General features: G+C 36.3%; 3 protein-coding genes and 1 long non-coding RNA gene across 4 annotated transcripts in view; 1 reads left to right on the plus strand and 3 right to left on the minus strand.

Moving 5' to 3' along the window:
* Positions 1-13,394, plus strand: part of LOC134847913 (bifunctional arginine demethylase and lysyl-hydroxylase JMJD6-B-like) — a 500,322-nt gene that overhangs the window by 62,336 nt on the left and 424,592 nt on the right. The window lies entirely within an intron of this gene.
* LOC134847915 (uncharacterized) overlaps positions 1-13,394 on the minus strand; it is a 336,559-nt gene that overhangs the window by 9,966 nt on the left and 313,199 nt on the right. The gene's annotated exons all lie outside the window — the stretch shown is intronic.
* Positions 3,196-4,243, minus strand: LOC134848346 (uncharacterized). The gene is made up of 2 exons (XR_010162924.1): positions 4,095-4,243; positions 3,196-3,793 (listed from the first exon to the last, which is right to left on the minus strand). It is a non-coding gene; the product is annotated as an uncharacterized LOC134848346 (long non-coding RNA).
* LOC134848305 (transcription initiation factor TFIID subunit 5-like) lies at positions 8,334-11,313 on the minus strand. The gene is made up of 2 exons (XM_063865699.1): positions 11,229-11,313; positions 8,334-10,911 (listed from the first exon to the last, which is right to left on the minus strand). Exon 2 carries the CDS (start codon positions 10,901-10,903, stop codon positions 8,873-8,875), a length of 2,031 nt encoding a protein of 676 aa, XP_063721769.1. The 5' UTR covers positions 10,904-10,911; positions 11,229-11,313; the 3' UTR covers positions 8,334-8,872.

A 13,394-nucleotide genomic window follows, 5' to 3' on the forward strand; every position in this document is an offset into this window, starting at 1 on the left:
ATTTTGATGGAAAGAACTAAGAAAAAAAATCGAAAGTTTGTCTGGAATGATGTCGAGTTTGAGAAACACAATGCCGGCAGTAAATAAAAATTCAAACTTTAATCGAGCGGCAAATAATAAGGCGAAAAAAGTTAAATAAACTCCTGTTGAGCCAAAAACACTAATTTTGTCATGATGAAACTTGAAAGTGCTGAAAATCCCAGACAACTATGCCTTCTTTCTGTTTTAAAATTGATCTTTCAAAAAAATAAAAACTAGCATCTTTCAACAATAAAAAATTAGCACTAGACTTGCACTTACGTCTCTTCAAACAGATTGATGAACGTTAAAATTGCTTCAAGAAGTATGAAGAAAAAAAACGACTAAATTTAATGCAACCGAAAAAAGGCTGCCGGCATCAAAAGAGTTTTTTGGTTCATAATCTTAACGACTTTAAAATAAGGACAACTGTGAGGTTCTTTCTTACAAAAACGGCCATATCTCCGGAACAAATGGAATTCAGATATTAGTATTTGTACATCAGAAATGACACTAGATAGTCCGACAGAATACAACACTTTCCATACTGAAATTTCCATATTTGAACAAGGATAGCCGATTACCCTGCAAGTAGCATAGAATGTTCCGACCATAGTCTTAAAAAACACAAAGTTTTTTTAAATTATTCTCGATTTTTGTTTCGGCGTGGTGTGATGAAAAGAGCTGAACGAAAAACTAGGGATTAGGTTTATACGTTAATCATACTAAACTAAGCAAATTGAAAAACAATTTAAAAAAAATTACTAGAAACTAAAAAAAATCGAAAGACTTTTCAAGATTTTTCAAGTTTACTTTCGGAAGTAAACTAACGCTACCCATGTAAAATAGGTTTTTACGTTTTAAATTAACTTATTGTAAGCTTTCAGGCAATTAAAATAAGACTGCTCGCTCGTTTTATTCGCTCGAAATAAGATGAAAAATCAAAAAACTTCAAACCTGTGGTTTTCCTCGAAATTTTAAAAACATTTTATGAAATTTTTTAATGTGGTTCGAATCAAGGCTGTAAGGGCTTTAATATGATACATCACTCGACCCAGCCCGATTAATATTTGGGGTACCTGATTTAGAGTGAAACAAAAACTAAAACAGACCCGACTACAAAGTTCCTCCCCATTTTCAATGGTCGGAACAAAAAAGAGTACTAGAAAGAAATTCTGAAATGAGATTCAACTTTAACATAATTTTTAAATTTGATTAGCCCGCATGTAAACCATTTCCTGTCCTCAATTAGTTGTTCCAGCGTAATACTTTAACAGAGAAAATGAAAAAAAAGAGCAAATTTTGACAGAAAAACAACTAATTAAATTTCAAAATGTTAGTCGGAATGATTTTGTACAGGTTTAAAACACGTCATAAATCACCATCGACATCAATTAATGAAAAAAAATCACTGCTCAGCAACTTAGCCGACACAACATCTCGAACCGAAAACAAAGTTGTCATGAAAAACGTTGAATTATAACATATATTCTAAGGTTTTTAGCATTTTGTGCAATCCGGCGAAGAGCATGAAAAAACTTCCCTTGAAACGACCGCTAGGCCGATGAAATGACAGCCGAAATCATTTGGGCAGAACACTTTTTAAGCAAAACAGGAACAAAAAAAGAATATATACGAAGCCAATGTTAGTAAATAAACAAATTGCAAGAGTCAGTCACAACACTTAGAGCAAGTACATTGAAAATTGCGTACCCCAAAAAAATGCTTAGATGGGGCAACTAACCCGACAATTTGTTGAAAAGGAAATTTTACCGTTTTAAAAAAAAAACAGACCCTATCGAACCCACGACCATTGCTATCCCAGTTGTATTCGTTCTCTCCCGACTAAATATTCCTGAGACTCTAAACAACTGAAAATAGCATGAAACAATATACCAAAAAATTCAGTTAAAATAACGACAACATACAGTTGGAAAAGAGTCATGAACAACGCAAGGAAAACGAACAACAGAACAACCTCATAGCCCTTTGAAATTCTTATGTATGACAATTTTTTGATAAAATTAGCCCACTGAGAAAACTGAATTAAAAAAATAAACTTTTTATTTCGCTGAGAAATATGAAAATCAAATTCCATTTTCGAAACTAGAAGTCGATCACGTTTTTCGTGGTTTTTCTACTTCTGCTATTCGATAGTGTAGTTTACTTTCTTTTCAACGAAGAAAATGAAGTGAATTTAAAAAATCAAAGGTCAAAAAGCGAAAGAGTAAATTTGAGCCTGAACAAATTTAAAGACTATTTCCTTAAAAAGAAAATATACAAAAAAATACCAAGACTTAGATAAAAGTATTTACTACGTTCATGCCTGCCTTTTAAAAAGTTAACACAAAAAATTCTACCTTCCGATTTAATAATGCTTGAAAATTGCAAGCGTAAATAATACCAATCAGACTTGTTTAAATTTTATATTTGACCTAAAAAAAATCGCGGATATTGTCATATCTCGGAAACTATAAAACATTTGAGCAGTCAATGCTAGAAGCCAAATTTTGAACTCCAGGAATTACCCTCACAGAAACCTTCTATCTTTAAAACTAAGAAAAATTAACAGCAATAGTTAGAGGCCAGTTTTTCTACCCCGACAGCACCCCAGTATAAGTTGCGTTTTCTTGATTTTTTGAGAAATTTCAATTGAAAAAAAAAATTGTACTATCTCGTGACCTTAAAAGATTTGAGCAGTCAAAATTTGATGCCAGTCTAAGAACTTCTGAGAAAATCCTCAACGCGCCTAACCATAGGATTTTTTTGTGGAAATTTTATGGTATGCACTGCACGGAAAATTTTAAACAAAGTTTGCCATGCGAAAAAGGGAAACTAGTTTCACAGCTCTCGCGCTCCAACAGATACATAGTAAAAAAAGTAGATGACCAGGGAATTATGCATTCAATTGTTCTTAACGATAAAAACCTCGTTGAACACTCATTTAGAATATTTTGTTAAGACGTTGACTCCAGTAAACATTTCAAACGTTGCGATATATTGACTATTTAAAATGCCAACATTGGGACTTCTGTGAACCATGTGTCAAGTGAACCTTCTGGTAGATAATGTATAGAAAAAACTTTATGCTTAAAAAATTTCGAGGAAAATTGAATAATATGATGGGATGAGCCAAATACAACGCCAACTTTTCGACAATCTGAATGAGATCAAAAACATGATAATTAAGAGTAAATTGATGAAAATGGAACATAATATTAGACAGAAAGTATTGATAACCAAAAATTAAAAAGGGAAAATCAAAATATCATTACGCCAGCATCTGAAAAGCAGTAAATTTTAATTGCTTCAAGTAGTTATCGATATTTACTTCATTGATTTAAAAAAATCATGTAGCCGACAGAAAAAAAAACACTACCAATTAGAAAAATTCACGAAACAAAAAATCACAGAGAGATAATCAAGTTTTATGTTTAGAACCCACGTTTCAGAAAATAATCCTCGCGCCTATTGTATTGACTCAACTTCTTTTATCAGACTTTGTTCGAACCGAACCCAGATCAAAAGGGTTCGAATTATATTGCAACAGTAACTCCAGAAATGCTGAAATAACATTCTGTTCTATCCTTTCATTTCATCTTCCTGCTTGTTCTCGAAGACAGTCGAATAACTTCGTCTTGACCCACTTTTTACCCCATGGAGCATATCTTCCATTGTCAGTCTGCACTAACACTGACAAATCGGGCAGAGAATCAATGTAATCGAAGAGGTCATTGACGTCATAAGTTATAGTGGATTTATTCGGATTTGTGACCTGAAATATCAGCAGACCCGAAAATTATTATTCGTTCTAGCAACAATATCAGCCACGAGAGGTTCCGAATTTTGGCATTATTGATGGACATGGCTTTGGAGGTACTTTACCAATTCACGAAGTTGCTAGCCATTAGATGCAAATTCAGAGAGATCTAAAGATTAGTCTGCGAAAAAGGTAGCCCTAAATTGAAAGCTGGGCGGTAAAAAGGGACCAATATTGGCTATTCAAAAAATTCGGGTGCTTCTTTTTTTGTTCGGAAGACATAAGTACATGAATTTGGCAGACATGAAAAAATAACCTTAAGATAGTTCTCGTATGTCTTGCAGATGCCTTCCATTGCCTGATCAATTGACTCGAACTCCTGGTATCGTCTCGTCGCCAAGCTCTTGGAGCTCTGAAGGAACATTATGGTGTGTTCTGGCTCTCGTGGCATTTTCAAATCTGGAAAAAACTTCAGTTCAAAAGTGTAAATGCTATAGTTCTGACAACTGAAAGCGAGGCGGAACTTTAGACTCAGGTAACTTTTTCATGCAAAATCGGCAATACAAAACATAGCCAACATAAAATTGGAAAAAAGTCAAGGAACGCAAGGAAACAAAATATATTTCAATTTTCGAATTTCAAAAAAAAAACAGATGGACTTATAATTTTGAATTTCAAGAACAATTTATGATAGGCACTTTTTTGATAAAATTAACTCAATTCGAAAAAACTGGATCAACAGATAAGCTTTTTATTTCACAGGGAAATATGAGAATGAAATTCAATTTTCGAAACTAGAAGTCGATCACGGTTTTCGTGACCTTTACACTTTGGCTGGTCGATAGTGGAGTTTGCCTTCCTTTTAACAATGAAAAGAAATAAACGTAAAATCAAATCACAAATCAAACTGCCAAAAACCAATAGTGAGCCCAAACATTGCTCTGAATACACGTCAACAGTAACATCTTTCTGCTAAGAACGAAAGAGAAAAAATTTATTTCTCACGAAATGAAAAAAACTCAACCTGTAATTACGCATCATTCACTTTAATTTAACCCCGAGAGGATATCAAACGAAGCCGCCGGTAAAGCTTCAAAATTGGGGGGGATTCTAAGAAAATGAACATAGCTTACAATTGGTGGATTATTGAAACCATCTATTGACTTATGTAGGAACCTATTCGGAAGGTGTTGCAATGAAGCCAACAAAATGCTTTATATCAGGTTAAAGCTTTTTTTTCTATTTTTTTTTGGGTCCAAAAACTCGCTAGTCAAAGTCACCTTAATCTGCTTTTCACAAATTTCTTGAACTTGTTCACTTTTATATTGCTGCTTCTTCTAACTATAAGTCCTTTAGCCTGCATAACACCAGTAAAATTGGCTTTTTTTAGACCAAGGACAACCATGTGAGCACATGCGGCAGCAACAAGTGAACAAATTCAAAAGGTTCCAGTTCTCAGCAGAGAACTGAAACCCAATTTCAAAACCTAAAAAAAACTAATTTAAAACTCGATTATGTACTTACAAAATTCCATTTTATTATGGATATCAGAAAATTTAAGATCATAAAAACGGATATTTCAGCTTTGAAGCACAGAACCGAATGGAGCACGTTTCAATTTTTGTTGTACAGAGGAATTCTGATTGTCCTGTAAATCGACTTGCAAATTGAGCTTGAATTGAAAAAAAAATTGAAAAAAAATCAACCTATTTAGTATTCAATTGACCGATAGATGAACTAAATGACCGAGATAGGAATCGATTGCTTAAAATTCGCCTTAGTGACTGTAGAAGCGGACGATGTTGCAAAGAAATGTGGATATATACTCGATTTAGACGAATGCGAAGTGCCACATCAAGTAGAGATTGGTGAAATAATCAGAGGATTCATTGCTTTAGAAGTTAACATTTTCATTGACTTGCTCTATGGTCGATTCGATACGCTGGTATTTGTAACCTAAACAGAACGGATTTATCAATCTGACATGTTTTTGAATTAAACATTTCTTCACCTGACGTTATAACTGATTGTCCTATAGATATGAGGTAAATTTTTGAAAACTTTTGATTTATGAGATCGATTTCCTTGATATATACAAAGCGTATTTCCTTATTTTAATAAACCGAAACCTGGTTGAGTTTCCCCGAAATGTTTGAGGAGTTGTTGCATTGAACTTTTTCCTGGTTGCATTGAATTTTTTCAGGTTATAATGTCAGTCTAAAAATTTGATGATGCATTTTCAACAGCTCAGTCAGAGCTGATTGATGTTGTTGAACTGCAAAAAAAAACAGTCTTATTTAGCTGATGTGACAAAATTGAAAGTCGAAACGAAGAAAGCATTCGCTATTATGAGAAGAAAGTGTTCTGACTTCGATGACGGCTCCGTCGATTAGCTAGAAAAAAGTAGGCTCAATATTCAAAACATTATCGATTCAACATCCGCTGAGTTTTTGATTTTGTACGTTGCTTGATCATAGATTTGGGGCCCTTTTCCCCTAATCTTAAACCAATTCGATCTAAAAAAAGGTCCTGGTATTGAGTCTATGCAAACCAAACAAAACAAGTTGTATTTAATTATAAATGGAAAGCTCAGAGCGCCAAATCATAATTATCGTGTTACTTAGAAGGTGTGATCAGCACGCATCAAAACGTCGAAGGGAAATTTTTGGAAGTGCTAATTGTCTTTCAATTTTCGCAGAATTTAGGGTCATTGAATGATGTGACGTCTGATGACATAAACTCCGTTTAAAAATATCAGTTTTTTTTTCAGCTCAAAACTTGCTTTAGTTTATCGAGCAATGTCTTCACCAAGTCTGCTTCCTTTAGAAGGAACTTCCAAGTTCGCTCACCTTATCCAAACGAAGTGGAAAACAAGCAGAATGAGTAAGAAATCGCAGCTGATTTTCAGTTCAATGCAATGACACTAACTTTTGCTATGACAATTGGTGTTGTTTGAATATTTGTTTTTGAGCCCTGTAGAAAATTTCTTACGCTACTTTTTTTCAGGCTGTTCTGTCGGTGCAAGCAAAGTAAGATGCTACAATAGATGAGAAAAAAGTCTAGTCTCTATTAAATAGTGTTTTTCAGATTAACTGAATTCGGGACAGCCGTGGTGGTCCCTATCTATTAATGAGATTTCATATATTCAAGGATAGCCCCAGCAAAAGTTTGTTGATTGCGGATTCACAAGCAAAACGCCTGGACTTCAGCAACATCAACGCGGGTGGAAACGATCTCTATAACGGGTATTTGCCGTCAACTGAAAGCGTTGACGACGTAACAGAACGCCTTGTCAAACTAGCAAACGAGCTGCTGAACGTAAGCGAACGTGTTTTTGTACTCGGTATACCAGCTCGCTATACCCCCGAATCTGAACGTGAACTGGTTGAGGACCACGAACTCGTCAGACATTTTGCAGTCAACCGAAAACTAGAAAAAAGCGCTGAAGCTCGCTGGGTTTTCCGAGGCCTATCCGACCAAATCTACTGTGAGAATTAAGTGTCTGAACGAGATCACGTCCACCTAAACGAACCAGCTCTCAGTGGACTGAGAAGAATATTGAAGCAACGGGTGTTGTACGAAGACTATTCAGAGAACATACGTGAACGAAGACCAAAAGTTTATGAGTGCAGTCAAGCGACTGGCTGTCTTTGCGGATCCTTCTCTGGATAACTTAGTATCCCTTTCGATTCTTTAACAGATAGGTCTCCTTCTCAGGAGTCACTGTTTTTTTGAGTCGACCCCCTTTCGGTTCTTTAACAGATAGGTCTCCTTCTCAGGAGTCACTGTTCTAGAGTCGACCCCCTTCCCTTCTCTCTTTCCGCATAAGCCTTAACTGAAACAAGCCTTCTAAAAAAACGTTTTAATAATTTGCAGTCTGCTATATAGCTTTTGGTTCATTGAGACTTTTCGTATATTTTCACACTAGACTTTCTGTTCTGATTTTACTTCTTTGTATTTGATTTTAATCGCTTTTCGGAGAAAATTTTTTGATTTCAAGTTTTTATAGCACCACTCATTAAGGAGAATGCGTTTAGAAATGAAAACATTGTATACCCATAGACTGAAAACCCATATTGAACAATCGGAGTTCTGTTGCTTTGAAAATGATCAATCAATTGCTTTCTTGGTACAAATGTCTCAACTCACAAATTACACCGCATTGCTACCCCAAACTTAAACGTATATAATCGAATCAAATTGGATGTCTAAACAGTTACAACGGCTACCTTTTTTTCTAAGTATAACTCATTAAGAATTCATGACCTATAAAATCGAGATGGTAGTTTAGATCCATTTGAACAGTCTTGTCAAGATTCAACCCCAATTTATTAGCATTTAGCCAGTTACTTATAAAACGTAGATTGGTCTGAAGTGACTAATTTTGCCAATAATGGAATGCAGTTATATCATCTGCAAAGAGAAAAACATCTGTACATTTACAGTGACCGGGCAAATCATTATTAAATAAAAAAGTGGACACAAAACCGAACTACAGCCAATTTTGACTCAATTTGATGAAATATCACAAATTTCAACACGTTGGTATTGGTCTTTCATTTAACTTTCAAATAAATTGCAACAATAATGTCTACAACCATAACTTTTTAATTTGGTCAGGAGAATTTCATGATCAATAGTATCACACAGTTTTTTAAATTCAGAAGAAAATGTGTTCTTTGCTTTCAGTTTGTTGATTCGTATATTTTCAGTTCAGCCAAAACAGTGACATTTGAGTGCCTCTCCCGAAAATTGATTGCATTAGTAACAATCAAAAATTCAAAAAAAAGAACACTGTCAAGCTTATCCGTTAAAGTATTTTGCTCCAGATTAGAAGAGGGGAAGTTTAAACACTTGGTAAAACTCCACTTGAGAATAACTCTTTGATGATTATATTATTTATTTGGCCGTCACCGATGACGCTTAATTCCCAAGTGGTTTGGAAGACTTCAAAGAAGAATTAGATAGTAGGGACAATCAAAGCTGCTTGAAGATAATAAATTATAGACCCTTTAGTAACAAATTATTTAGACCAAATTTTAGTATAATTTAGTTTTCAGTATAATTTAAGCAAAACAACGGTTTGAATCACTTTTACGAATTCAAATTTATGGATCCAATTTGATAATTTCCTCCAACTAAAAGCAGATTCTTCTTTGTGAAGTGAAGACATTTCACAGGAGTAGCTTTGGTATGAAAAGTATTCATATGAAAGGCGGAAGAATCTGGAAGCGAACTTTGATTCAAACTAGATTGCAAGACAGGAGCGTCACTGTCCAGAAATTGTCCCAATAATTTAGTCACATCCCACATTTTAATCATGCAACTTGCGTATCCAGCTACTATCACATTACCATTCCGGTCGAAGGCCAACGAGAAAACACTCCTGGGACAATTACCATTAGTAGTTTCAGAAGAATCGCAGTATTTCAAATCAGCAATAATTTGGTTTGAAAAACTCAAATCGTGAACTAAAATCTGACCATCTTCGTCTCCAGAAACTACAAATCGACCAGTTGTTGGGTGAACACATATGCAAGTAATTGGCGATTTATGACCAGTTAATACTCGCACACAATCTCCTGTTAACACATCCCAAACTCTTACAGTTCGATCAGCGCTGCCTGAAAATATATAGTTGGAGTTCGGATGGTAGCAGAGACATTCAACAGCACTTAAATGTCCACAGAAAACTCTTAAAGGCTGAATGTGCTCTTGAGTCCAAAGGCGGACACTACTATCATCGCCAGCGCTCGCAAAATAATGTCCATAACTTGAGAACTTCACATCCCAAACTGGTCCTATATGACCTTTAAATACGACTAGATTCGAGTACGTGTACAAACTCCACAATCTAACAGTGGAATCAGCCGATGCCGTAAGCAGGCTAGATTTGTCAGGAGAAAAACTGTTTCCGTAAACTGCAGAACGGTGACCTGACATCGTTTTGGATTCCGCTGCCGTTTTATCGTCTAGAAGACTATCAAGTGTTATAGACGCTGCATCTTCTTCAAGGTCAATTTGAGATAACTCTTGATACTTTTTCATTTCCTTCAAAGGCTGGTCAGTTAAACTCCATATTTTTACGAGAGAAGATTCAAAACTGCCAGCAAGTAAAGTCGCATCTTCACTAATGGTAAGATCAGTCAACGTATTTGTAGTGTTGTGCAAAGTATAGCAATAAGCACAGAAAGGTTTGTTAATACCTAACTTGATCCTTTTACTAGCATCTCGCATAGCTGCGAGCCTTTCAAGTCCGTCGGTTTCCTTGCGCTCAGGAAGTGGAACTCTGTCTAGCGCCGGTGCCAACGGGGTACTTTTTGGCTTCTTGGGAGTACCTGCTATTTCTTTTCTCAATCTCTTCTTGGGCTTCTTACCGACTTCATTTGATTCACCTGCCTCATTCTCGTTATCATCGGCCTCTGCAACATTTTGATCAAGATCTCTATCTCTGTTTATACCATAAAACATTTTGATGACTTGAGTACTGTGAGTTGAGTCACCACAAAGACTTCCTAGCGATGCTTCAATTACTTCAGTGCTCCTTGTTTTGCTATTGTAAACATTTATATTCATTTTAGACTTGAGCATATTCATCAAATTCACAGCCGAGTTGTCATTCATCTGTTTCATCAAGTAACTGTTCGTTTCTGAGGACAGAGTAACAGCAAACTTTTCACTCATCAATGCTCGTGCTAAGGGGCTTTCTTTTAATTGATCTTTCGATTTAATAGACCTCAACTCCTTGCAATCTGCGGTGTGGAAAGCGAACTGATTTTCCAGAAATTTATTGAAAAAAGCTGAGGCACCCTCAAAATTGTCATTCCTTATCATCTCTATGTAGAAGTAACAAAATAATGGAAACAAAAGGGAGCCAAGTTCCACTTTCATGGAGTCCAGAGATGTTTGAATGAGATCAATGATAAATGAGTACTCCTCAAAGCACCAACCATTTCCTCCACTCGTCGAACTTGAAATTGGACCCAAATTACCTTCTTTTTCAAGAATATTCTTTTTGAATGTATGGCTGAGTGATTCCAAATTATTGGCTTCCAGAAAAGCCAGAACATCATTAAGCTTGACGGTTGCATTATTGTTTGGGCTCTCGGTATATCTCTCAGCCATTTAAACATCTAAAAAAATTTAAACTACTGAGGTTTCAATTGTAGACTTATTGTAGACTGGATATTTACCTTACATTATTGGATACCGCTCAACTCCATCATATATTGTCATTAACAACATTGCCAAAGCGAAAAAACAGGATGCTGGAACCGTTTCAAAATCTGAAACGTTACGACTTAAAAATTTAATTTTAGAGATAGAGCAGCTTAAGCAAGTGGTTTCTCCACATTGGAAAAAAATTTTACAATACAAAAGTTTTTATCCAAAAAATAGTCCACCCATAAAACGATATCGAAGACTTCAAGCTTTTAAAAAATATACACACCATTCAAAAAGCATGGTTTTGACTTCTGTAGACAAGTTGGCTAGCCTAAACAATGGAGTCAATGTAACATTCGCCCTGAAACTATACAACATAGGAGGATAGAAAAGTCCTCATCGACGACAGAGTGAGGTCAGCTACCCTAATTCTACACGTTCTTCATCGTCTCGAACTAGCCAGATGTTTTTCCGGTCTGTCTAAGGGCTAACCATCATGATATTGTGACATTCGACCAGAATGTGAAAAATGCAATCTCTGCGGAATTCGAAATTTTAGCAGCTAGCCTTCCGAATTAGTGATTTTAAATGATTAACGACGTTATTTGAACGATGGGACAAAACGTGAAGGTTGAAGGATTCGGGAATTGCTAATTTTTAAATTTTCGAAGTGATTACGTAACATTTCTGAGAAACGTCAGAAACGGCCATTTTGTGACATTCGACCAGAATGGCCAAAATGCAGTCTCTGCAGAATTCAGGATTTTAGCAGTGAACCTTCCGGATTGGCGATTTAGAACGGATAAGGACGTTATTTGAATGATTGGCCAAACGGTGAAGGCTAGAAGATTCTGGAATTCTAAATTTTAAATTTTCGAAGTGATGACGTAACATTTCTGAGAAATGTTAAAACGGCCATTTTGGCTAAAATAGCAGAAAGAAACAGAACAACTTTATCTGCGATTACGAACAGTACGAAAATCGAGACTAAAAAACAACAACGAACTACCGAACAGCAGAGGACGTTCCGAGTTGCAACTATTGTGCTGTTACAATAGTTGCAAGGCCGTTGCGAACAACGGTGAAGGGTAAAAACCAGCCCTCCGAGTTAGCGTGAACCTGAGGTTAAGGAGCTTGATTCGCCGGATTCAAGAATCCGGAAGGGTCTCGGGACGGGAACTTTTATGAACTTGTATTGAATTTTAGCATCCTGTCATGTCCTGACTTGAATTTAACTGATATTTTGATTAGTTTTGACAAGGATGAGGTGCTAGGAGTTGGGGGGAAAGGGTTGATCCATCTTCGATGGAGATGATGATTTTTATCTACTGAACAAAAACAATAGTAATATGATAAGTAGTAGCCCTGTTTTTAGGAGTGACCTCGTGGTCTGGGGATACAGAGACCCAGCCATGAGCTCACTAATTTTGCATGTAATTCAGTTAATTTGAGCGTTCTGGTCGAAGCCGGAGAACAGTAACGTTTTTGTCAGCCTGATGTAAGAAAGACCACCGAAAAGTACTGGCTTGGTAGAGACGGTGAAAAACATGCAAAGCTCTGTTTAGACGCTAGCCAGTCGTCTTAAGACTTAGTTTTGTTATCCGTCGATATGTATCTTCCGGGCGAATGTTACATTTTGGCAAAAAGGTCGAAGAAAAACACAACAACATTAGTTGCGCGGACGATAACTACGAGAATCGTGATAAAAAAACAACAGCAGATTGCAGGAATAGCAGAGAACGTCCCGAGTTGCAACTATTGTGTCGCTACAATAGTTGCAAGGCCGTTGCAGACAACGGTGAAGGGTGGGAGATAGCCTTCCGGATTACGAAGAAATCAAGATTAACGAGCTTGATTCAGTGGATTCAAGAAGCCGGAAGGGTTTCGGAACTGAGACTTTTATCCTTTTATATAAACTTTTAGCTTCTTGTCATGTCCTGAATTGAATTTAATTAACAACTGGATTCATTTTGATAAGGATGAGAAGCTAGGAGTTGGGGGAAAGGGTTGATCCATCTTCGATGGAGATGATGATTTTTATCTACTGAACAAAAACAATAATAATTCAATAAGTAGTAATCCTGTTTTTAGGAGTGACATCGGTCTGGGGATACTGAGACCCAGCCATGAGCTCACTATTTCTGCATGTAATTGAGTTAATTTGAGTGTTTTGACCGAAGCCGAAAGCAGTAACGTTTTTTGTCGACCCGATGTTAGAAAAGACCACCGAAAGTACTGGCTTGGTAGAGACGGTGAAAAACATATAAAGCTCTGTTTAGACGTTAGCCAGTCGTCTTAGGACTTAGTTTTATTTTCCGTCGATATGTATCTTCCGGGCGAATGTTACATAGATGTTTTTATGGCACTCCTGGGTGTTATTTTTTTTAACATCATGACCGGCAGAACCGTTAACGAGCACTCCGCACCGAGCGGATGCTCACATGAAAACGCC

Source organism: Symsagittifera roscoffensis, chromosome 6 (assembly GCF_963678635.1).
Source record: "Symsagittifera roscoffensis chromosome 6, txSymRosc1.1, whole genome shotgun sequence".
NCBI classification, from domain to species: Eukaryota; Metazoa; Xenacoelomorpha; order Acoela; family Convolutidae; genus Symsagittifera; species Symsagittifera roscoffensis.